This window comes from Lepidothrix coronata, unplaced genomic scaffold, assembly GCF_001604755.1.
Source record: "Lepidothrix coronata isolate B3197 unplaced genomic scaffold, Lepidothrix_coronata-1.0 Scaffold28, whole genome shotgun sequence".
NCBI classification, from domain to species: domain Eukaryota; kingdom Metazoa; phylum Chordata; class Aves; order Passeriformes; family Pipridae; genus Lepidothrix; species Lepidothrix coronata.
The window spans coordinates 4,858,658-4,883,119 of NW_016690208.1; the positions used below are offsets into that span (position 1 = coordinate 4,858,658).

Consider the following 24,462-nt stretch of genomic DNA (forward strand, 5'->3'; position numbering starts at 1 on the left):
CAGGGAATCAAGACAGTGCTCGTTTTCCTCACAGGAACACAGGACACTCCTCTCTCCCCTCAGTGCACACATCGCACCCCCTCAGGGACACGGGACGCTCCTCGCTCCCCTCAGGACACGGGACGGCCCCTCTCCCCTCAGAGCACCCCGCACACCCCCAGGCCGGGCCGCCATGGCCGGCGCGTTGCTATGGCGCGGCCCCGCCCCGCCCCTCTCCGCGCGTCCCAACATGGCGGCGGCGGGCGGGGGGCGGCGGGCGCTGCTCCCGCTCCCGGTGCCGCTCCCGGTGCCGCTCCCGCTGCTGCTCCCGGTGCTCCTGGCGGCGGCCGCGGCCGCGCGGCTCTACCGGCCCGGCCACGACCCGCTGACCGTGCTGACGGCCGGCTCGGTGCGGCCGGCGCTGCTCAACTCCTCGACCGCCTGGGTGGTGCAGTTCTACAGCTCGTCCTGCGGCCACTGCATCGCCTTCGCTCCCACCTGGCGGGCGCTGGCGGGGGACGTCAAAGGTGAGGCTGGGACCGGGTCGCGGCCGCCCGGCTGCCCTGACCGCGGCCTCCCGGTGCCCGGTGCCGGTGCAGGGCCGCGGCGGTGCCCGAGGGGCGCTGGGCTGGGGGGCCGCGGGGCCTCGGGCGCTGTGTCACCCCTGGGCTGTGCGGGCCGGCCACGCGTGGCCGGGTGGTGTGTGAGCCGTGGTGCCTCGGTGTGTGAGAATAACCCCTCCTGCCAGTGCCCTGGTGGTGTTCTGAGTGTGGGCATCACCCCTCATCCTCTGCTCTGGTGGTACCTCGGTGTGAGAGCATCACCCCTCCTGCTGCTTCCGTGGTGGTATCTTGTTGTGTGAGCATCATGCCTCATCCCACTTTCCTAGTGGTACCTTGGCATATGAGCATCACCCCTCATCCCAGTGCTCTGGTGGTACCTTGCTGTGTGAGGATGACCCCTCATCCCACTTTCCTGGTGGTACCTTGGTGTGTGAGCATCACCCCTCATCCCACTTTCCTGGTGGTACCTTGGTGTGTGAGCATCACCCCTCATCCCACTTTCCTGGTGGTCCCACACTGCCAGAATGGGCACATGGCACAGAGCAAGGCTTGGGTGGTGGTAGCACATCCCCAAATTAAAGGTTTCATAGGAATCCAGGGATAAAACATCACCTCACACAGAGTGATCCAGCTGTGGGGTTTACACGTGAGCGTCCATGTGTGCCCATGGGAGGTTTGTTCAGACTGAACTCTTGGAGGCAAAATGTTTATCTTCTGAATGTTTTGTAAAGAGAACAGCCTACTTTGGAAGCTAAATAAAAAATATTGTGGTACTGGAAAGACCATGAATGTGTTTGATCTATATCTTGCAAATTCAACATAGTGTGGATAGCCTAGAAGGGAAAAAAGGACCACCAGGAAATGATAAAAAAAATCAAGCAAAGTGAGAACCAGGTTTTCAGATTTATCACATAGTGAATTAAAAAGAAGTGGTGGCCTCCACAGCTTATACTGAGAGACCTGCCTTGCTGTGTCAGCCTGCTCAGGTTTTTTGGCAGGTGCTGAAGTGTTTTACTCTGGTTTTACATGTAAGGAAACAAACAGGCCCCCCAGGTATTGGTTACATTCGATACCTTTGTTGTGGAGGAAACTAGAGATCAGATTTGTATGAAATGTCATTCTTAACATAGTGGTATAAAAGGCTTTTAAACTGTTCTTAATTTAGCATTTCACCCAGGAGATCTTTCCAGGATGGAACAACAGTTCTAATACACTCGTGGTTTCAGTTTGAGAGGGAGTGAAAAGCTCTGGCTCTTCTCTGACACCCTGAAAAGTGTTAACAGCTAACAGGAGATGTAGGTGCAGTGTTAGATGTACATGGGTTTAGATCTGTGGAAATGAAGGCCCACCCAAAAATAGGTCCTGAGGAACTCACCACACACTGAGGAATTCTGTCTGATGAGCAGAGGCTCAAAACCAGAGAAGCACAGAGCAGTCATGGTTTCAGAGCAGTCCAAACTCTCCTTACTTATATGGGGGGATTGTTTATAAAACCAGTGGCTTTTTTCTGTTTAATCTGCATAAATTTATGTAACATTTTCACTACTGCTTTGATTTGCTTCTGGCCAGAATATGTTAGATTTTCTTCTTCTTCTTTGAAGTAATAAGGAAGTGTTTGAGCACTGCAGTGAAGGTCATGGAGAGCCTGAACTGATCTGAGCTTTTGTCAAAATAAAACAGGTTTACATACATAAACATGTTTATATATTAATACAGCAGTGTGATACCTTTGTAATTTGTAATGACTTCTTCAAATACATATTTTCTTTCTCACCTACAGTCATGATAACTGCAAATTCTGTTATGCACTTGTATTACTGGAACTACTTAAAAGGCCCCTCTCCTCTTTAGTCCTTTGAATTTTTATGAAGACTTTCATTTAGAAAGTGGATTCTGATATTTGTGGACATTGGCACTACCAGCAAATGCAATTGGCTTCTGGTGTTATTTGTCAGGAAAATGTTTCAATTTTCAAGTTGGAATGAATGGATTTTAGGAGGAGGCTGAGAACAGGCACACTTTTCATTGGGAGCTTCATCAAAAAAACCAAACCCCAGAACATTTTGCCCACTTAGGCTGTCTCAACATTTATTTTTCAAAAATATTTACTCCTCTGCTAGGATATTAAAGCTTTCCTTGAGGATGCAGGTTTGTTTACGTTAGGATCACTGTGGATGTGTTTGCTGATTTGGTGTCCAAACAAAATCCAGTTAAATTGGTGCTACTACTTTGTCCATAAAAGGCCTGTGCTAATAGACTTAATTTTTATTTTGTTTCTCATTTGTTAAATCTTGGCAATACAACTATTGCAGATTTCATAGAAGAACATAATCCTCCTGAAAAATAGGCTCAGTTCTTGCTTTTGTGTAATTTATGTTTTGATTTTGATACTCCCTCTCCTCTCAGAACAGGCTTTACGCTCAGAATCACAGTTCATCTTATTATAGGAGTGGCCAAAGTGGCCATTAGAGTTAACTGCCTTTTTTCTGTCTTAAAAGATGATTGAATCTATCCAGCAAAATGCCTGTGGGCTGGAATTGTGTGGTGATTTTCTGTGTAGAAGGTACAAAACCCCTTAGAAATCCCATATATGACAACCCTTCAGTTATACACAGAAGCAATCCACTCCTCAGGATTTGGAACAACTCTAACCAATCTAGCAGTTGTTGTTTCAAATACAGCAGTAACAATTTCCTTCCCTAGATTGTTCTTTGAACACCTTTGGTGGGGAACTGCAGAAACCCTTCTCATGGTTCAGGAGGTGTTAAAATTGGCAGCTTTCAAGTAGCACATGGGGAAGAGGTGCCTTGGGATGAGATGTGTGACCTGAAACTTCCTGATGGAAAACACCCAGCTGGAGAGGAAGTTTATGAAAAGGAAGCACATTCCTTGTAATTCGCTGGTTGGAGTCGTGTAGCATTTCTCAAGTGGGAGGTTCGACCAACCTGTGGATTCCAGTTTGTCCAAGACAGTCCTGTTCATTCACTGGAACTTGTTTAGCGTGAACAGAAGCTTTGCTGGTTAATATGTCACTCATCTGCCTGTTTCACATGGTTTGTGAGTCTCTATTTCAAAACTACTAATGCTAATTTAAAATTAATCAACATTTTAAAGGAGCTGGTCCAGGCTGCAGTGGCACCGGGAACTCCGCAGTGTGGGCTGTGCTTCCAGCAACGCTGGCATCCCTGGGAAAGGAAAAGCTGCTTTTCCAGCAGCAGGAATGCTGAGCAACACACTCCCCAGCTGGTGCTCTTTAACCCGGGGGTTTAGCTGGGCTGGGGGTGCTTTGTTGTGTGGGGTTTATTTGCATTGGGATCACAGAGCTCCTATTCATGGTGCGGAGGAGGATCCAGACAGGTGGAAAAAGGAGGAGGGGGTGCTGGAAGTTGAATGGGAGAGATACCCAGAAGCCAAACTTTCCTTTTGTGTTTTGCATTTTATTTGATGAAATGGACTGTTGTGTCCTTTGTGCTGCTGTGAATACGTGCCCATCTGCTCCAGCATGTTTGTGGGGTCTCCTGGTGCCCGCTCAGCTCTTGGCACGTTCAGCACAAAACTCTCCCTCAGCTGCCCCATCTCCTCCAAAGACAAATAAAGGTCAAGCTAAGTCTCAAAAGCAGTTTGGCAAAGCAGCTCTCCATCAGCTCTTGAACTTGATGAAGCTTTCATGCTCTTTGCTGTAAAAGCAAGTTTAATTTTAGTGCTTTTTAAATTTTATTGATACTTGGGAATTGTGGGGGACCTTGAAATTCTGCCCACGGCTGGTTTGATTTAACTTTGCTTTATAAAGGAGCTGTCTAAGGATTCCCTTGGAGTGGTTCTTCCTTAAAGTGATTGCTGCAGCACAGCCTGGCTCAAAAAGATAAGTTCCCAGCAAAAAGAGAAGGAAAAAGCTGTAAGTCAGTTGAAAGCTTTTATTGAAGTTACATAAGCATATTTGTAGAAATACTTGAACTCTTGTGGTTACTGCTATGAAACATGTATAAAGAAAACTCACAGTGATGCTCAAACTCAACTATTTAGCACTCTGGTTAAAATGCAGTTATTTTTTGAGGTATATCTAATGTATTTCTGAACAGTGCTGATGGATAAAGACAACTTCCAGCAGGCACTGCGTGAGCTGGGGGTTGTGTGAAATCCTGAGGCCTCTCAGAAAATTGTAACTTGGAGGAAAAACAGCTTGTTAAAAAACCTGTAATACAAGATACATCGAATTTATGGCTTTGTAATTGACAGCCATGTGGATGAGTAACTGCTGGATTAATTTTATTCAGGTCTATGTTCTGCATGCCTTATTTTATGAGCACAGCTAATGGGAAAAGCTGGGGAATTCAAGCCGGGGTCCTGATGGGATGACCCCAATTTTGTCTTCCTGGATTCAGTAAAATACCTTCAGGCTGGAACTGCTGCACTGTCTGTTGGGGTTCCTCTTGTTTAGGTGCATTTAAAATCCTGATGCAGCCAAGAAAAACAGGGAGGTTTTAGTTATTTTGAAAATCAGTAGCTCGTGTTGCACTCGGGGGTAGAAATGAGCAGCAAATGAGAATCGACCGAGGGCTGGATTTTTCTGCCACTGGAATCTGTCAGAGTCCTGCTCCTGCTTTCCATGGGAAGCAGGGTAATCCATCAGCTGGGATCCCCGATCACTTCTGCTGAAAATTGAAAGGTGTCTTTGTTTTCAGACTGGGAACCTGCAATTAGACTTGGTGTGCTGGACTGTGGGGAAGAGGAGAACTACGAGACCTGCAAGGAATATGGTATTCACTTTTACCCAACCTTTAGGGTAAGTGGCAGAACATCCTGCCTTAGGTAAATAATGCATGTTTTGTAGTAAGTAAAACCATAAAATTATGTATAACTCGTTGTTCTTTAACTGGACTTCTACTTTGCTTTTTCTGAGAAAACTGCAAACTTGATAAAAGATTAATTTGAGGGTTTTTTTGCTGAATGCAAGAGCTGATGCAGCTGTTTAGAGCAGAAATTCTGAATCTGGAAAATTCTCATGCAAAGTACTGTGTTGTTACATTTATATAGCACTTCATTTTAATAGATTCATTAGGTAACAGCAATTTGTACAAATATTTTTCAAATTCAAATGTGTGAAAATAAAGGAAACACATGGGAATTGCCTCATGAAAACAGCTGATTTCGTGACCAATTAAAAATTTCCCCTTGATTGATCATTCACTACTTTTCTAATTAATTTCATAATTTGCTTAAACTGGCTTTTAAAAGGATCTCGTGTTAACCAGAAGTATCTACCATTGTTCATTTCTATATCTAAATGCAATTTTTACCTTCTCTCTCTCTCTGTCAGTCTGTATAATCACATTTTTAACTGTAAGTCTGAGCAGAATGTGGTGGATGAAGAGGATTGAGTAAACTGTGTTTGTGATGAGGGGGAACAGGAGCCATTTCACTGTAGGATCTTTTGCCCTGAGAGAAAAAAACAGTATTTTTTTTAATCTTTAAAATTTTAGGTGTAAATTGGAACACAGTCTTTATTTTTCCATTTTATTTTTCGTAGCAGAAGACAGCCAAGCTCCCTTAGATCTCCTGTTTAACCACTGGAGGGAGTTGGGAAAATGTGAATTGTGTTCCAAGCATATACAGAGCTGGTAACACAGATTTGGGAATCAGTTAGTTTGGGTTAATGTTTGCAGTATTTTTCCTCTAAAAGTTGGCTTTATTGTTGTCAGAGTTCTGAATGGTACATATGAGATACCCTGAGGAAGGTGAGAAACAGGTCTTTGGAACTCGTAGATTTAGAGAGAAAACTCAAAGATAAAAATTTTTTGTAGTTAGAGCTGTAAAAGTAAAAATTCTTGAAAGCCATTTTTGGTTTTGTCTGATACAGTGACTTTTCTTTTCTCCCCCATAGTACTTCAAAGCATTTACAAAGCAGTTTACTGCTGGAGAAGGTAAGAATACCCAACTGTAAGGAATCCCAGGGCAGTTTTTCCTGTGAGCCAGGGATGTGTCACACAACAAGCAAAATCCCTTTGCCTGTCAATTAGTTGGGACAGAGATGGGATGGACACTAAATAGCTTTTTAAGACAGGATATTCCAAGCACTGTATGAAAACAGAGTGTTAGGTAGAATTTTAGACAGGCAAAACATTTGTTCAAGAACTTAGGGCTCGCATTCCTCATTTTTCTTTTAAATAAAGTTCTTAATTTTCCCAAATGTCTTGATAATTTTTTTTTAATTCCCTTTTTTTTTTTCTTTTTTCCCACCACACACCTCATCAGCAGGAGATCCAATTTGCTCAGTCCTGACTCTGGTGCCTTTTGATCCGTGGGCCACTTTTCCAGGCGTCCTGAATTGCCCTGGGAGAGCCCCTATTCAGATGTTGCCCAACTGAAACCAGGCTTATCCCCTGTGTGTGTGACAGGATCACAGCTTGAGGTGGTTTGTCTGGGACAAAAGTGCTGTTGTGTCTTTCAATGGATTAACATTTAAAAGGCCAGAGGTCAGAGGAGAGACCACCTGCACCATTAACCCCTCCTGGCCAAGAGAGCCACGCTCGTACCTGGGGCTTTTTGGCATTTGTGACAGTTCCTGCTTTTTAATTGGTTTCTCTTCAAGCAAATCAAATATTCTCACACTACAGTCACTTCCTCACATTGTCACCTGGCCCATTTGGTAGGATTGATACACCTTGGCAGTTTTTAATTCATGATTGATACCCTTATTGCAAAAAAGCTCCTGGAGGTGCCCACACCAACTGTTGTGAAAATAAGCACAAATTTAGAATCAAGCATTGTTTGAAGAGAAAATCAGCCAGGCAGGCAAATGGGTAGATTTGGAAAAGCCTTGAAGTTGTATTAATTTGGGGGTGGGATGACAGCTTTTAAATATGATCTTATATTAACATTAAAATGAAATCCTGCAACTAAATCCTTAGTTCTTCAGCCAAATAGTATTCTGGGTTGTAAGTCTAAATTTAACACAAAAACCTGACACAGCAAAGCATGAGAAAACCTGCCTGCACAGGCACTCACATTCACAGAAAACCTCCTTGTGAGTCATTTTCCCCCAGTTTCTGAAGGGGTTGTATTTTCTGTAACCTCAGCAGGAGCAGATCGAGAGCCACAAACAGTCCGTCAGAAGATGATTGACTTCCTCCAGAACCATTCCCAGGAGGTCAGACCACCTGCTTGCCCACCCCTGGACCCAGTTTGGTAAGTTCCACGTTTCAAATGGAGCTGTTTATGTTCACTGAGTTAATGAAATAAAATATAAAAGGTCCTATTAAAGACCAAGCGAATTTTTTTCTTGCTATCAGTTCTACTGTGAGATTGTAAAAGGAAATTCCATAAATATCAGTGGGTGTGTTGCATTCTAAATTTCTTTTCTTTTGTTAAAAGGTCCAGTGATATTACTTCCCTTTTTGACAAGAACAGCCACCATTACACTGCCATCGTGTTTGAAAGCAACAGCTCCTACCTGGGACGAGAGGTAACTGTGCCCTCTGACTGACAGGATGTCTGGGAATGAATGTTGTCATAACACAGCTGAATTTCAGGTTATTTAGCCAAGCAACAACCTGATTCTAGGACTGAATTCAAAGGTCATAAAGGGCAGGTCATGCCTGTTTGAGGGATCACAAAGCCAAGGGATTTTCTAGGGCAGTGCTTCTCACACAGAGGGACTTGCTTACAAAAGATTGTGATGTCACGTTGACTTCCTCCATTCATGTGTCAGTGGAAGATTAATTTATCAGCTTCACTGTTAGCACAGTTCTTTTTTTCTTTCCAGATTTGGAAGATCACAGGAAAAATATTGTCAGATTATGTTATTGTTTTGTTACTGCTGGAGAACAATTTGTGATATTTATTCTTCTGGGCAACTTTTATGGTTTCAACTGTTGATAATAATCTAAAATCTTGAGTTCCCTTTCTTCACATGTAAATTCTGGGAAATTCTGTTCTAAATTAAGATGATAGCATAAAATTATTTTCACATTTCTGAGATGTGGAGGAAGTGGAAGTCTTTGGTTTCTGCTTCCCCCCATTCCATCAATAAAATATTTGATTTGGCATTTTTTCCCCACCTAATGAGCCTGCTGTTAGCTTAGACAACTGCTACTTTTCTCTTCCTGCCAAGATCTAGGATAAGTGAAGAAAATAAATTGCATAATTATCTGGGCATAATCTGTGTAGAAACATCCAATGTCTGCAAAATGTTTCTAATTAGATTTGATGCTGAGATGGCCCAGTTGCACAAGGGGAGGAGAATGTGCTGCCAAAAGGGAGGATCACTTTGGGAAGCAGACTGCTCTGCTTCCAGGCATTTGTTTTTGGAAGCTGCTGTGTTGATACAAGTGAGCATTACTGAAGAAAGGAAATGAGAAGATTATAAAGTTCTTCAGCTTTTTATCACACTTGCTTTGATTCTTTTTTTTTACTTGCTGCTACAGAGGAAAACTGAGAGTCATCTGATTAACACAAAGTGGAGTTTGCCTTCAGAGGGAAAGATGTTTGCTGATGTCATGTAGCATTTTAGCTTTATAGAATAGTTTAGTGAAATAGGAAATAACATTTTTTTCATGTTTACAATATGGGACAACATGGGCAAACCTCACAGGAGTCCCAGCTCCTGGAGAAGGGAAGGCCACATGTCATCACTGTGATGGAAGGAAGGAGGCAAAGACCAGGACAGACCAAGAAAAATAATTAAAAAAGAAAGATAAGAGTAATAATTTCCAGAGAAGAGTAAATCTTGTTCCTGTGCACAGAACAATCATAGCTGCACTTCCTTGGCAAACAGCTTAAGGATGCCCTTAAAGGATGATGCACTTCACCCATTTTTGTGTTTTATCCTACAGGATTCCTTGAACAATGTGTGATTCATGTCATCTTTTTGTTACCCAGGTTATCTTAGACTTGAGCCAGTATGAAAACCTCGTGGTGAGGAGGGCCTTGAATTCTGACAAAGCTTTCCTGGAGAAACTGGGTGTTCCCTCAGTCCCCTCGTGCTACTTGATCCACCCAAATGGGTCCCATGGCTTAATTAACAAGTGAGTAATTGTCAGTCAGAGCAGTGTGAGGAGGTTCATTTAAGTTACAAAAAAAAAAGCTTCTATGGATTCCTTTCACACAAAGCAAATTATTCTGTATCATCCTTTTGCCTGTAATAGTGACATGGTGTCCTGACATGTCATCAATGCACTGTACTGTTGTGCAGTTGTGTGTTATTATCAATAAGAGACCTAATACTACTTTTACTCACCACTGTTGCCTATTTCTAGCTTTAATTTATTACTGTGGTGCATCTGAAAAGAAAAAAACTTCGGAATAAAAGTGGAAAAAAATAAATGAAGCGTCGAAGTTCTTAAAAAAAAGCTTGATTCTAAGTCAAAATACTTGTTCCATGTGAACATTTTTTGTGTAAAGCAAACGAATGTTTTGATGAACGTTATTTGTTCTTATTTTGAATGGAATTTCACACCACTAATCCAAATTGTTATTGCCAAATTGAACACTATTTCACTCCACTTTGTATGGAAACATGCCATGCTACACTAGAACTGGAAAACACGAACCAAAGTGAATACCTTGTTTTATAAATATACTAATTTGCTTTGGACATTCACTTAGTGTGAGATTAAAAGTAATCTCTCTTTGTTGTCCATTTATGTGCAGTTTGAAGCCTCTACGGTCTTTCTTTTCTTCATATTTAAAGTCACTGCCAGGTGTAAGAAAAAAGCTCCTTTTGCCACTCCAGCTGCCAGCTCAAGAAGACAAAGAGGAGGGCACAGAAGTCAAGGTGTGGAAAGAGTTTGATAAGTAAGTGATACCCTTGATTTTCAGATCAACACTTGGTTATTAAAATTTATTTTACAGGGCTTTTTTTTGCCCCGTGGGAAGCTGTGCTGTAATTTATAATAAAATCCTAGTGCAGTTCCAAATTTGACTTCATTCCATCCCAGAGGATCCACCTTGAGTTGAACAGGTTGATCACTGCTGAGTGCTCTGCATCCTTCTGCTGTGTGAAATTAAAGGTGTTCATGCTTAAAACTGGAGGAATTGCAGCATCAAAACTCAGAGCAAAGCTTTCAGCTGCTGCTTCAACTTCCTCCCTTCAGGTGTGTCCAGGTAACACTTGGGAATTGGTTTAATTCCAACACCAGGGTTACAAATTGGGAGCAGCTTTTCAAACAATACACTGGTGAAATTACTGAGGGCTGCCAGTGTTTTGGTTTTAGCAGCATCTGCACTGCTGTGGAAGGAATGTATTTCTCCAAAAGTATTGTTAAACGCTCAATTGACTTCAAAATGTGAAGAACTTACATCCCATTGCCTGAAATGTATAAATCACTGATTGGAACTGTTGGAAAACTTCAGGAAGTAATCTGTGTCCCTGAAAAACTGGATAGTAAAGTAAAAGGCTGTATAATTTCTGTAGAAAAGGAGAGTTCCCTGTGTGTGCAGCAGTGAAGCAGTGCCTACTGAGAAGTGCTGCCAAATGCAAGTATAATAGAAAATACTAAAGTCACTGGAAAAGATGTTTATCATCCCAAATCCCAAAGGTTTATCTTCACCCTCTTTCTCTCTTTGTGTGAGAGAAGGATGTAAAGCCTTTGCAGAGAGATAATCCCTCAGCATCTTTAGATGGAAAGATGTAGGACTGAGTGCTTTAATTTAGTACTTATTTTCCTTTCATAGACACTATTAGTGTCATCTTCTTTCAGTGACTATTATAAAGTACTTTATATGAAACATTCTCTTAGCAAAACAACTTAGTTAAATTGAGCTGCTTTCCAGCAAGGCAAAATCTCGTTGACATGAATCTCCAGTCCAAGTACCTTCTAAATAGGATCCTTTGGGAGAACCTCCTGCATTCATGTGGATGTCTCTTTATTTAAGAAACTTGATGCAGAATTTTGCTGGTTTTTTAAAATTTAAGTGAGTACATTATTATTTAAGGAGATAGATTCAGAATAAGTCTGTAGTTTGAGCTGTTAGGATATAGCTCAAATGTAGAATATTCTGTATTTTAATATGTTCTTTCCTGTATGTAATTTAGGAGGTGAGGCCAACCAGTTTCTTGAATGATTGTTTTAAAATTCTGTGTGTTTTTGGAAGCAATAGTGGTGCTGAGCTCTTAAAAGAAACCTTAACTATTAACTATGTGAAATTCTGTTTGTTCGGTGCCATTGCTCTCTGACACTGTCTGAAGTTTGTGCTCTGGGAGCACTGAAAGCTGGGGGTGTGTTCTTGATGCATTTGTACTTTGTGAAGTGGTTTTTGTTATGAAGATATTTGGTTGTGAGAAGGAACTTCTAAGAAGTTTGATTTGTTTTAGGTGGTTTACTTTTGCCTGTCACAAGGTGCCTGATTCTGCCTCAAGAGCTGAGGGGATTTAACTTTTACATAAAGGACCTGCAGTAAAACTGCTGCATTGAGGAGAGGATTTCTAAACTCAGTCCTTTCCAACACTGACATTTTCAGCCCTGTTTGTGCCCCAGCTCTGTGTTTAATCCACTGGTGTTGAACAGAATTCTCCCTTTGTCCATAACATGTCATTTTTTTGTTTGTGGCCAACCCAGCAGAGAAGCTGTAATTTCCTTCCGTCCCCATTTCCTTGCTGACAGTGCCAGGGCTATAATTTCATGGCAAGGTAAAGCTGGCTGGGAGGCAGAAAAGTTTAGTCAAATATTAAAAAAAAACCAAACAACTTTCTTAAATGTGGTTGTGCTTCATTTGTCCAAACCCTGAAGGGAATGAAAGAGTCCAGTGACACCAACCTGAGCACCCGGGGCGGGGTCACTGCAGTCCCGGGGGGGCTGAGGCTTTGATGACACCTCTCTCTATCAATTTTATCTTCATGGCTGGTGACAAAAAAAAAAAAGCCAAAGAAAGCTGCCAGGTTATGCCATGATTTGTGTGTTTTCCAGGACCAAGCTGTACATGGCTGACCTTGAGTCGGGATTGCATTTCCTGCTCAGGGTGGAACTCGCCACGCACAAGACACTTGAGGGAGCTGAGCTCAGGGCCTTCAAGGATTTTGTCACCATCTCTGCCAAGGTACACACTTCCAGTCTGTGATTATCTGTAAGAATGAAGTGACTCCACCATCAAATTTATTATGGGGCAAAGCTCTCTCAAAATGTCTTTCGCAGCGTTTAAATATGTGCGTCCTCAGCAGCTTAAAAAAGAGTTTTGGGGGTTTGTGTACGTGCTGCTTTTGAAGTATTTGATGCTGTTCTGACTTACTTCCAGGGTTAAAATGCATTTTAATTTAGTCTTAGAGGGCTCAAAATTAAATAAAGCTTAAGTAGTCTGCAGCATATTGAACAGCCACTGTAAATATAGTCCATTTATCAGATTTTCAGGATAAGTAGCTATTGTAACTCAGTGGGATTAAAACAACCTTTGTTTTTCATTCTTGACTTTTGGATTTCATTAATGCACACTTGGCAAATGGTGTTCTGTTTAGAGATCTTAGCAGCTTCTGTCTAAATTTGGAATATAATTGAGGTACTGAATTTAATGAGTATTTCAAAATAACAGAGGTGTTGAATATTAATGAGTACTTAAAAAATAAAAATGCTTATGTGTTACATTTGTAATATAATGTGATATGAATTGAAAAAAATTAATTTTACTTTTTAATGCCAGTTTACTGAAGTGACCAATGTCCCTGTATATTTACTTACAGTGTAGCTACCACTATGTTTTATTTTAAAACAGTGAATCAATAACTATTAAGGGAGTAATAAGGCCTATATGAACCCTTTCCAGATATCTGGATTTATCTGAAAATCAGACAGACAGTTTCTTACCCCCCTCCCCCCTCCCCTGCAGCCATCAGAGGTCAGAAATCTCTCACTGGCCTCATTTCTTTAAGAAAGTGTGGTGCTAATCTTTCCATCATATTATCCCTAAAACATCCTCTGCTCTTCCTGATGGCTCCTGGCCAGCTGATGTCATTTGCTTCCCTGGCTATTAGTGCAGAAATTGGGAATGCTCTCTTTTGGGTCCCTGCTCAGCTCCACCTGCCCTTGCAGGGTGGGCTGCTGGCCTTTATTTGCCTTTTTTTTTTTGTGATGTAACGTTTTCCTTGTATCTCCCATTCATGATTTGCAGGTGATTTTGTTAGGAAACCTTTTATACTCTTCTCCTGTTTATAGTGAGGATCATCCTGAAGTCACAGAGGTCTCTGGTTCCCTACTTGGGGAATTTTCATTGCTGAAATCCTGCTCCCTAAAGGATGATGGGCATACTCAACTTAATTCTGTAGTGATCACAACCCTAATTAAAGCAAAATACCATTTCTGGTGTAAAATCATGGCCTCACCACTGACTTACAGTCCCTCACACTCATCTGCCAGACTGTGGCTTCTGTAAGTTCCAAGTTAAGGAAGTCACTGTTTCCAAATCACTTTGGAAAACACTGTTACACATATGAGAAGGAAAACCCTCTCCTGGATAACCAGCTTCTAAATTTACAGAAATCTGACCAAAAAGAACTATTTTTTGTGATTTATCTTCTAAGAGCAAGAAGGATTTCAGCCTCTCTGGGGTGTTACCTCTGTTCTGAGCCTCATTCTGAATTACTCCAATGTGAAATTCTGTATAATCTATCCCAAGTTGTTCCATGCAATTCCTGCTTGTTATTCAGTGCCTTCCATTTTGATATTTTGCACATAAAAATTGCTAATTTTGTAAGCACAACTTAGTGTGAGGTGGCTGAAAGCAGAACAAGAATTTAATTTGCTTATAATCTGAAGCACTTTAAAGGCAGGAAAACAATTAGATGACGACAAAAGTGTCTTGCTGATGATGAGGTTTGGGCTTTAAAATATTGTTTTCCTTGGTTTTTTTTGTTCTTCTCAGCTTTTTCCTGGCCGACAGCCTGTGGTAAAGTTGTTAGAGACCTTGCAAGAGTGGCTGGTGAGCCTTCCATTAGACAAAATCCCTTATGATGCTATTCTGGATCTGGTCAACAACAAAATGCGGGTAAGCTGGTCCCAGTTTCCAGCAGAAAATGCAGCATTAGTAAAGGATAAGATTCTATATAAATCTAAGACATCACTTACTGATGGTCCCTCAGTCATAATGGAGTTATAAGAAGGTTAAAATGAAAATAAAGTGAAATCATTACCAGAAAAAAAAACCAAAAAACACATGAACAAAACAAACAAAAAAATCCACATGAAGAAATTGAAATGAGAGAATTGAACTCCACAATCCTGGCTGGGTTTATAATGAGCAAGCAATATGTGTTCCCCAATGTCAGCTTCCAGGGATCCAAGATTCCCAGTGGATATTTTGGGCTTTGCTGTGCCTGTTATCTCCTGAAGGTCAGAGTTGAAGTGATGGGAAATTCACCCACTGAAACGGGAATTATTCCCAAGGAGTTTCCCCAAATACTCTTTAATTTCCTGGCATGCAAAGGCCTTGCTGGAATCCCATCCCACTCTGGCAGTCAGAGCCCTGTGACAGGGCTGTCCTTGCCCAGAAATTAATAAGAATCCTCCCTTCCTATTTGCTCTCTGAAATTTGGAAACCTCCTGTGTGTTTTGGGAAGCAGGGAGAGAAGTCTCTGAAACTAAAACCTTGCACTGGATTTGGGGTGTAAGGAATAAGAAGTGAGTTTAAGAAAAAATAATATTAAATTCTACATCTTAACCTGTTAAGGTTGTACCACTGGGAGTCATGTAAACCTGGTGGAGTAATATGGGATTTTTAATGTGCCCTGGGAAACTGGGGCTCTGTCAGAGTTTACAGTAATATTTTTGTGTTTTGTTCATGCTGTTCTTAAAAAAGAAACTTTACAGGTGAAGCTACTTCATGTGTCCTGTCAGAGTAATTTTAGTAGGTTTGACATCAGTATTTTGTATATCCTGCAAGAGGGTTGAGTTTTCTAAAGGTACATCAGAGTATTTTGGACTTAAGGATTGTTCTGGGTTTAAAATTCATTTGCCTGAAGCATAAACTCATTAACAACAAGTGCAGAGAAAGTAATTGACTGTTCTTTACCCTCAATTCCACCTAGGATCAGCTGTGCTCCTACATTCAGTAGCACATTCAGGTCCCAGAGCTGCATATATCCTAAATACACCTCTTTTTTTCCCAGATTTCTGGCATATCTCTGACTAAGAAGGTTCAGTGGGTTGGCTGCCAGGGCAGCAGACCAGAGCTGAGAGGTTACAGCTGCTCCCTTTGGAAGCTGTTCCACACCCTCACTGTTCAAGCTGCACTGAGACCAAAAGCCTTGATAAATACAGGTAAACAGCACATTTTTTTAGGGTGGAGAGGAGTGTGGAAATCCTCAGTTAATACTGAGTTTGTGGAGGGCAGTGGATGCAGGTCTGTACCAGCAGGGGTCAGAGCTTTGCTGCAGCTGGAAGGTTTGGAAAGCCTTTCTCCTCTCTTAGAAACGTGGTAAATAAAGTGTGTGGCCCTAAAGCTGTGAGTGAGAAAGCAGGAAAAAAAAAAATAAAAAATTCCAAACAAGGAAATTCTGAGCTCCCTGAAAAGGGATGAAAATTATTCAGGTCGCCTGAGGTTGCACTGGGAATTCAATTTGAGAAGAATGAGATTTAACCATAGAATTTAGTAGCTGTAAAGCATGTACAACCATTAGCTGATCCTTCTGTAATGTTATTTATTAAATACTGAATGTTATGACTGTTTGGGGTTGTTTTTTTTCAGCTGAATGTACCTGTCATTAATCTCCCCAGTGATTTACTACTTTGCCAGCACTCTGTAAAATTGCTTGTTTTTAGACTTGCAGCATCTTGTGAAGCAGAGTGTTAATATTCTGGTGATGATTCCTATTTAAGAAACATGCTGGATATATAATCTATTTTCCTCACCCAATGAAAATAGAATTATTAATGCTAAAATATTTGCCTTCATATATTTTTATTCTTGCCAGGGCAGCACTGTATTTGGTTACAATTCTATTTAGTTCTCATTTAAAGCCTTTTTAGATAGTCCCCATCAGAAAGGAATATAAGAATTCTAGGTGGACTGTTACTAAACCATAAACCCCAGAAATTTGCAATTTGCCCGTTGCTGATTTTATATTAAAAAAAGTATTTCATTATTTCAGATTACAGATGTGTGTGTTTGTCCAGAATTATTTGCAATCCCAGTGAAAAAATCTTTCAAATCTTAATAATTCTCCTGCAGAACAGGGATATTTTTTTTTATATAGCAAATCATCCTGTTGTTTATTTTTGTTGTTCCCTTTGTTTTGTTTGTTTTTCATGGGACAGTGGGTTAAATTTCTTCCATCTAGTGCTGTGAGTTGGAGGGGTTTGCACTGGATGATTTTTAACCGTTCAGGATCCTGCATAAGTTAAATTCCCCTTTTGTCCCACTTGCCAAAAATGCTCTGATTAAATCTCAAAAAAAATTCTTAATGTTTAACCACGCAAAATTGCACCTTAAATTGTGTGTTCCAAGCATGAGCTGGAGTCAAATCTGAAGTTAAAAATATGTGGTAGGACCTGAGAACTCTTTGGCACAGTTAACCCTGGCTGGAAATCGGGGCAGAGATGTGATGATCACTTCTTACAGCCAAAGAATTGGGTCAGTCTGAGACTGTGGGATTATGTCTTGGGAGGTTTTCCTCTCCTTATTGCTTGTTTAAATCCCATCTACTAAAAAGCATGATGTACTCCCTAATCCTTCCCACCACAGGTAGGGTTTTATGGTTCTTGTCCACTTTAAAGATTAGGGTTACCCTGAATTGCAGTAGTTTGGGAGGAGAGAGAAAAGGAGGATTACACGATGATACATGGCAGATGTTAATAGAAGATTCATCTCGGGGGCTGATAAAAGAAAAACAAACCAAATGAGCCATTTTGCAATTGTTTGTTTTCTTTTGAAAGCAGATGTGTTTTTCTTGAGCGTTTCCTCTGGGTGAACTCGCTGTGGATTTAGTGAGAAAACGCCTTTATTGGGCTGTCCTTGAAATATTTTCCTGGGGAAGGGTGAAATTTTGAACCTGCAGCGGGAGCAGCACGAGGGATCCGAGGGAACTCGGGGCAGAGCTGCTCACACCCAAGGATGTGTCAAATCACTGCAGAAATCAAGTCCTGAGCACACTTAATTATAAAGAAATGAGTTTTTAGATAACAGGATCTATTGGTGTGAATAAGACAGGCTTGGGGATTTTATAATGAACTATCTGGGTTCTTTCTTAATCTGAATTTGAAAGATCTCCCCACAAAATGAATTTTCAGGAGTGTAACATTGCACAGGAGAACAGATATAATTAAATTTTTGTACGAATCTGTTCCTCCACAAAGAGATTATTTGCAAGTAGTTACTTTGGTTGTGTTTGTCGTTGGTTTTTTTTCTAAACACGTATTTTATTATAAATAATAAAATTCTGTTCTGCCTGAAATTCGTTTCAACTTTCCAAAATTATTTTCCAGCCTTCCTTTTAATACAGTAATTTAATCTGCTTTAATCTCATAGCTTTTATTTATACATGTCTGCTCAATCACAGATATTGAAGGGGCTGAGGAGAGATTGGTTGCTGTTTAGGATTTCTTTTTGGCTTTAAAGACTTCTTTTTGCTGCTGTGTTTAAGAATATCGTGGTGTTATTCCAAATAAAGGTGTAATGACAGTCTACATGTATTTCTTATATACATAACAAGAGTGCTCTGATAGTTTGAGCAGGTTTTGTTGAGGATTTTTTTTCTTCCAAAAAACAATGCAATAGTAAATTATGCCAGTGTTCAGCAGCAGGAGGCTGTAATTTGATCAATCTGCACCATAAAATGTGTTTAATTTGACAAGTGTGTGTTCATGGTAACACACGGTACATTTTTAAATGCATTTTGACATAATTTACTGGGTCAATTAAGCATGAATCAGAAATTCTGTGAGACAGAGATGAAACCATTAGGATTTCAACAAATTATGTCAGGTTTTCAAGCCTCTTGGAGATGTAAGAACTACCTGCTGACACAGTAAGGGCCACAAAGTTCTCCATCTGGGGAGACCTTATTTTACTTCAGAATTAATTATTAACTAGTTAGTGTAAAAGTGTGAGTGTTATAGAAATAATAATAATGTGCCTGTGTTTATTTTAGGAGGAATTCCTGATTCACTCTTGGAAGTGCAAACATTGCTCAGCAGCTGTTCTGTGGGTGCATTCAGTGCCTGCCAAAAAAGCTGTGGAATTAATAAGTGTAATGAGATGCTGGTGCTCTAATTCCTCAGCAACAAACAGGCATCACAGGCACCTTGGGAAATACTGACCTGAGGGGGTTTGACTCCTGATTTTCCAGTAGAAGGATCACCATAACTTCAGTGCCTGGGCATAAATGTCATGTTATGCATACCATAAATATTCATTTAATTATTGGGCAAGACATTGGAGAAAGTCTCTGCTTCCAGAAGAATTGTGACACACAGACAGCGTGAACTTTGCACGTTCTAACAATTTCACAATGTGCTCTGGTAAAAATTAATGTCTGGCTCTCATTTAACTAAGTTTTTTCCCCCCCTTGAATTGTCAGATGCTCTTTGAAAGGAGAAATTTCACTGGAGAGAACACTTGACTTTTAACTCTTCTTTTAATGTGTTGTCCAGGGTAACTTTGAGCACAGTTGTACATACTAAATGTGTTGGCTTGTATTGGTATAAACACCTGCTTTGCATTTTTAATAGCACTATTGCTCAATCAGCATTTTGGAACTTCAGTGTGTTGGAAATAATTCCCCTGTGGTTGTGTCTGATACCCCAGACAAGCTTTCCAAACTGTGTTGTGGAAAGCACTGTTTGAGAGAACTTTAAGCTCTATTTATTGCCAAATAATTTTGGTTCTAAATGTCTCACCTCAAGTGCCTAGTGGCAATGTTATAAATGAACTACTTAGTGACAATATATGTATTTTGTTGGAGGGTGTTTTTCTTCAAAGAACTTTGTGAAAGCTTTTAGTCCCTCTAAGATCTTTGTGACTTATTTTTACATAGATCCTGTATGGTGACACTTGTGCTCTGGATATCTTTAAATTACAAAAGTGTCTATTTTTATAGAGTCAGGTGTGAATTTGCATGGAGCAAGAATGGTGGAATATTTCCTTCCCTTTTCCCCCAGTTCACTTTTATGTTGAAGTGCCTGTGTTGGTCCAGAAGGGGCTCAATAAACCTTGTGTTGCAGGTCTCGAGGACAATCCCCAGGTCGTGCTGCAGGTCATGAGGAGGTACATCCAGCACTTCTTTGGGTGCAAGGCTTGTGCTCAGCACTTTGAAGAAATGGCCAAAGAGTCCATGGATTCCGTGAAAACCTTGGACAGGGCTGTCCTGTGGCTCTGGGAGAAGCACAACGTGGTGAACAACAGGCTGGCAGGTATGGGAGGGACACACCTGAGCTCCTGTGCCCTTGTGGGATATAATCACCAAACACCATTCTCAGAGGTAGTTTCTTCTGAAATTTCACCTGTTGCTCGGTGAGAGGATCTTTCTGGACTCCAAATCAAAACCTTCTCAAAAAAGGGGCAATAAAAGTGGATAAAAATTAATCACATTTCTTTCTGTGACACTTTAAATAGAGGTTAAAACCTGTCTTTGTTTCATTCTGGAGCGATGCTGGATGGAAAAATATAATTGAACAAGAGACTTTCTCAGGAGAAAAGAGCCTGAATTATTGGCAGATCAGCAATGGAATAAAATAAAATATGAGGGAAATCTGTGCCCCCTCTAGATCGCTGTGTTTTCAGTTAGACTAAAAGTGCTGTTAAAATACTGGTTGTGTTTAATCCCTTCTGTTATGGAGGTATCAAGTAACTAAAGCACTAAAGAAAATTGGTTTCTCTTTGCACTAAATCCCTGTCTGCTGTTATGGATCTGGGTAATGTAGCATTAGTTACAATTTAAATATGCTACATTGTGTTCATATCGTGGTCCTGCTGAATTCCCCAGATTTATGAAGTATCAAATACTGTTGTGAGCACGAACAGTTTGTCTCCTTCCTCCAAGGAGGAGAAGAGGAGTAAATGATAAGGGATTAAATAAAAAACATCCCCTAATTTTTGGTTACAATTGGCTGGGCTGTGAACACAGAACCAGGCAACTCCTCTTGGCTTGGACTTGCTAAGTGGTGGAGCAATACACTTATTTAGAGCATTAAGGTATTGGAAAACTCACAGGGATATTGATTTAGGTGATGCAACAGCCAGCTAAAATACCCTTTTAGTAAGAAGTATAAACCCCCTGGAATAAATAATAATGTTAAATTATGCTTTTTAAGTTTGCTAAAATCTCTCCACGGGACAGTGATGTATTTTCACCCTTAAAAGCTGCATCTGTATTTGTGGTCACACGTGTGGCCTCCAGTGAGAAATGGTGTTTGGGCAATGAAAACACCTTGGCACAGCCCTGGAGTGGGTCAGGAGCTGCCTGGATATGGCTCTGCCCTGTGGAATTATTCCCTGTTGCTTTAGAATGGGCAGAATTTACAGCATTTTCCTCTTTGGCAGCAAAACACAAAGTACAGGGAATTTTCTGTTTGTAATCTCACCATAATTCATTTTGTTTCTACTTTCTCTATTGAAACAATTTGATTACTGAGTGATCTTTTAAGATAAAAAGGCAAATTTGCTCTCTTGCTTGTACATATCAAGGAGGCACATATTTTTAAGCATCCTTTGAATCCCTGTTTTACTCAAAATCATGGGGAAGCTTCCTGCCTTTAAAAGGAAAAATAATAATAATAATAATAATATGAGAGTCTGTTTTTTTAAAACATTTTAAATGTTAGTGTACTAATAACAATCAGCTAAATAAATTAGCTTTTTCTTGCAAGTTTTTTTCCAAAAATTATCTCCATCCACGTTTTGCAATGTTATTTTTTTAGAGCAAAATGTGACACCAGCTCCAGCCTTCAGCTCTGCTGTGAACACGGGGAGGTGGCCAGAGCTGTGAGCATCTGAAATGTTCAAACTGGATCTAATTCAAGACAGCATTACAGGTTTAAAGGCTGAAAAAAAAAAATACAAGCTGAAAAATACATCTTAAACATAAGAATGGTTTTTCAAGTGCTAAAACCAGTTTGCTCCAGCAGTAATGCAAAAAGCTGTGGAAAAGCAAGCTTAGGATGGAATGATTCACAGCACAGAAACATGAAAATATCTGAGTCTTTGGCCTTGAAGCTGCTCCTGCAACCCGGGCAGAACACAGGGATTAAGGAGCACTGAGTGAAAAGAGCAGTTTGTTTTGCACCATAATTCAGGTTAACCCTGAAGGGCCCAGATGGTCGTGTCCTCCTGCCTCCTGAAAGCAGCAGTTGCAGGAGCTGGGGCTGGGATTCCCGCCCTGCAGCTTTTCCTGGGAAAAAAAAAAAAAGGCAAATAATTATCATTTTGTGTTTGTATTTTGAAATGCTTCGGGTTGGAATTGATGCACCCCTGAGGAAACTTGTGAATTTCCAAATTTGTTTGTGATTGTTCTTGGTTTAATACGAACATTATTGTGCTGTGGGGTGTTTTTTGAACAACCCCACTGGACTGTTGGGGAAGTTGGGTGGGAAATACTGTCTGGGAGGTGTCTGGTGGTTCAGCTTTCCCCATTCATTCCTTGATTTTTATTCTGATATTTATTTTTACTGCGGTTTTTTTTTCTCCTCCCAATCAGGTGATTTGACTGAAGATCCAAAGTTTCCCAAAGTTCAGTGGCCAACTCCAGACATTTGTCCTGCATGTCACGAGGAGATTAAAGGACTGCACAGCTGGAATGAAGAGCAAGTGCTGCAGTTCCTGAAATCCCACTACAACAGTGACAATATCCTCTACAAATACACCGAGAGCCAGACTGACTCCAGTGACCCCGAGCAGGGAGACACCAGGGAGGGGAAGGACAAAAACCTGATGAAGAATCCAGGGGGAAACAGAGAAAATAAGCTCCAGGATAAGGAAAACTCGGTAGATTCGGGCTCTAAGGGGTTAGAGAAGCCCGGAGGGAATCCTGGAGCTGTCCAAGGTAGCGGGAGAAACTCTGTGGCATCAGTGAACCTCAGAGAGGTCAGGCAGGCTGTGTCCTTCCTAGGGATTGGCTTCTCCAACATAGACATGAGTCTCTGTGTCATCCTCTATGTCGCCTCCTCCTTGTTTCTGATGATCATGTACTTTTTTTTCAGGATGAGGTCCAAGAGGTGGAAGGTGAAGCATTACCGGCCCTCGGTGTAGGGGTTCTCCGTGTACGTGGCTGTTCCCAGACACAGCTTTAACCTTTATGATCAGGGATTTTATACACAGTATTCCTTTGTCCCGAGGCATTCCCAGGTGTTGGATGTGAGGAGCTGGCTGTGGGAAGCCGAGGCACACGTGGCTGTGCTCTGGAGGGAGCGTTGCATGTGTCAGGGCAGGTTTTTCCATGACTTACCACCGACATCCTTTACTCATTCTCAGAGTAAACATTGCATTATGCAATCCACTGTGCCTGCTGGGGGAGGAAATTGGATATTGTTTTGTGTACTTCAAGTCAGGTGTTATTTTTTTTTTTAGTTTACCCAGAGCTGGTTTCACCTCCCCGAGTGCTGAACAGTTCCAGTGGTACTTTGGCTGCTTCCTTTGGAGGAGCAAGAATTCTGAGGGGTTTGTTTTTTGTTTTTTTTTTCAGGAAACGAGTTTCATTCTGATTAAACCATTTCTAAACCTCTGTGACTTTCTGAAATATTATTTACATGGCATATTTAAAGGAGAAAGCATTCTGTGTCCACATCATTCTTGTGTATTCCAGCCAAGGATGTGTGTGTGACTGCCTGGATGGGAGTTTTGGGGCAGTTTGTGTCTCAATTAGCAGCCTGATTCTGATTGCTAATGGTCATCATTTTATTGGAGATTAGGTGTGAGCAAGGACAGACCTGGAACTGGTGCTTTACTTGCTCCACTATTGGATGTACTAATGGAGCATTGGATAACTCACCTCATTTATGAACCAGGAAAATAGCTGAGTAATTATCTTGTTATCCAGGTGGAAGCCAATCCTGATGAACTCTAGTGAAGGAAAACAGGGTTTTCAGAGAAGGACAGTGAGATTTGTATTAACATGGCAGAACAGATTGAAAAAATCTGGGAATACTGAGTTTCTTCTGTTGGATAACTCCATTATAACATAGCAATTAATGCTTCCCTTGGGATTTGCAGCTCTGAGCTCACAGAGTGTCACCTGCCGGGTGTGAACTGTCTGTGCAGGGCACAGAACAGCCCTTCCCTCCCTCCCTGCTGCTGGAATGCTCCTGCTGGAGTCAGGAGGGGCTCTCTGATGGTCCAGGGCAGAGCTGCTCCATGCTGGGACGTGGCAGCAGTTGGGAATGTGGCATTTTCCTTTACTGGTCAGTCTGGGGGCCTGGTGGGCAGCAATTAGAAGAAACCCTGAAAACAGCTCTAAAATTACCATTGGGAACAGGAGTTCCTGTGATCCTGGCTGGGGGGATAATTCAGGTCCTGGATAGTGAAGTTTCTAATCCCATCCAATGTAATTGAGCATGTTCTAGTTATCCATTACCTAATCTTTAGTTAATCCTAATAGGTTTTGGCCTCAATGTTTTCTCGTGGCAGTGAGTTCTCCAGATTAATTATGTTATATAAAAAGGCTTTTCCTTTCAATTCTACATTTGCAACTTTTAATTTAATTGAATGTTTGCTGGCTCCTCTGTTACACGAGAAGGAATAAGGAGTCTCTGGCCAAGTCCCTGTGTTTATGCCATCAGTGTGTCCTCCTCTGGTTTCCCTCATAGGCCCCAGAGTAGAAAGTTTAAAACCTGGCAACAAGAATGATCTAAAAAGCACAAAAACTCCACGGGGTTATTTTTCTTCATAATCAAATCTTGTTTGTTCACAAAACTGAATGTTTCTGACGTGTTTCTGCAACTTCCACTTGGAGTAACAGAACTGAGCTTCAAGGATTCCCTGTCCCTTGTTGCTTTTGACTCCCTGCAATTCC

At 41.1% G+C, this 24,462-nt stretch overlaps 1 protein-coding gene across 1 annotated transcript; it reads left to right on the plus strand.

Annotated features, from left to right (window-relative positions):
* Positions 1-172: 172 nt before the first annotated feature.
* Positions 173-23,175, plus strand: QSOX2 (quiescin sulfhydryl oxidase 2). Its single transcript, XM_017809928.1, has 12 exons — positions 173-506; positions 5,225-5,325; positions 6,424-6,463; positions 7,619-7,727; positions 7,914-8,004; positions 9,420-9,565; positions 10,191-10,334; positions 12,446-12,575; positions 14,388-14,510; positions 15,631-15,781; positions 19,682-19,870; positions 22,153-23,175. The coding sequence occupies exons 1-12, from the start codon at positions 173-175 to the stop codon at positions 22,701-22,703; spliced, it is 2,109 nt and encodes a 702-aa protein (XP_017665417.1). The 3' UTR covers positions 22,704-23,175.
* The last annotated feature ends 1,287 nt before the right edge of the window (positions 23,176-24,462 follow it).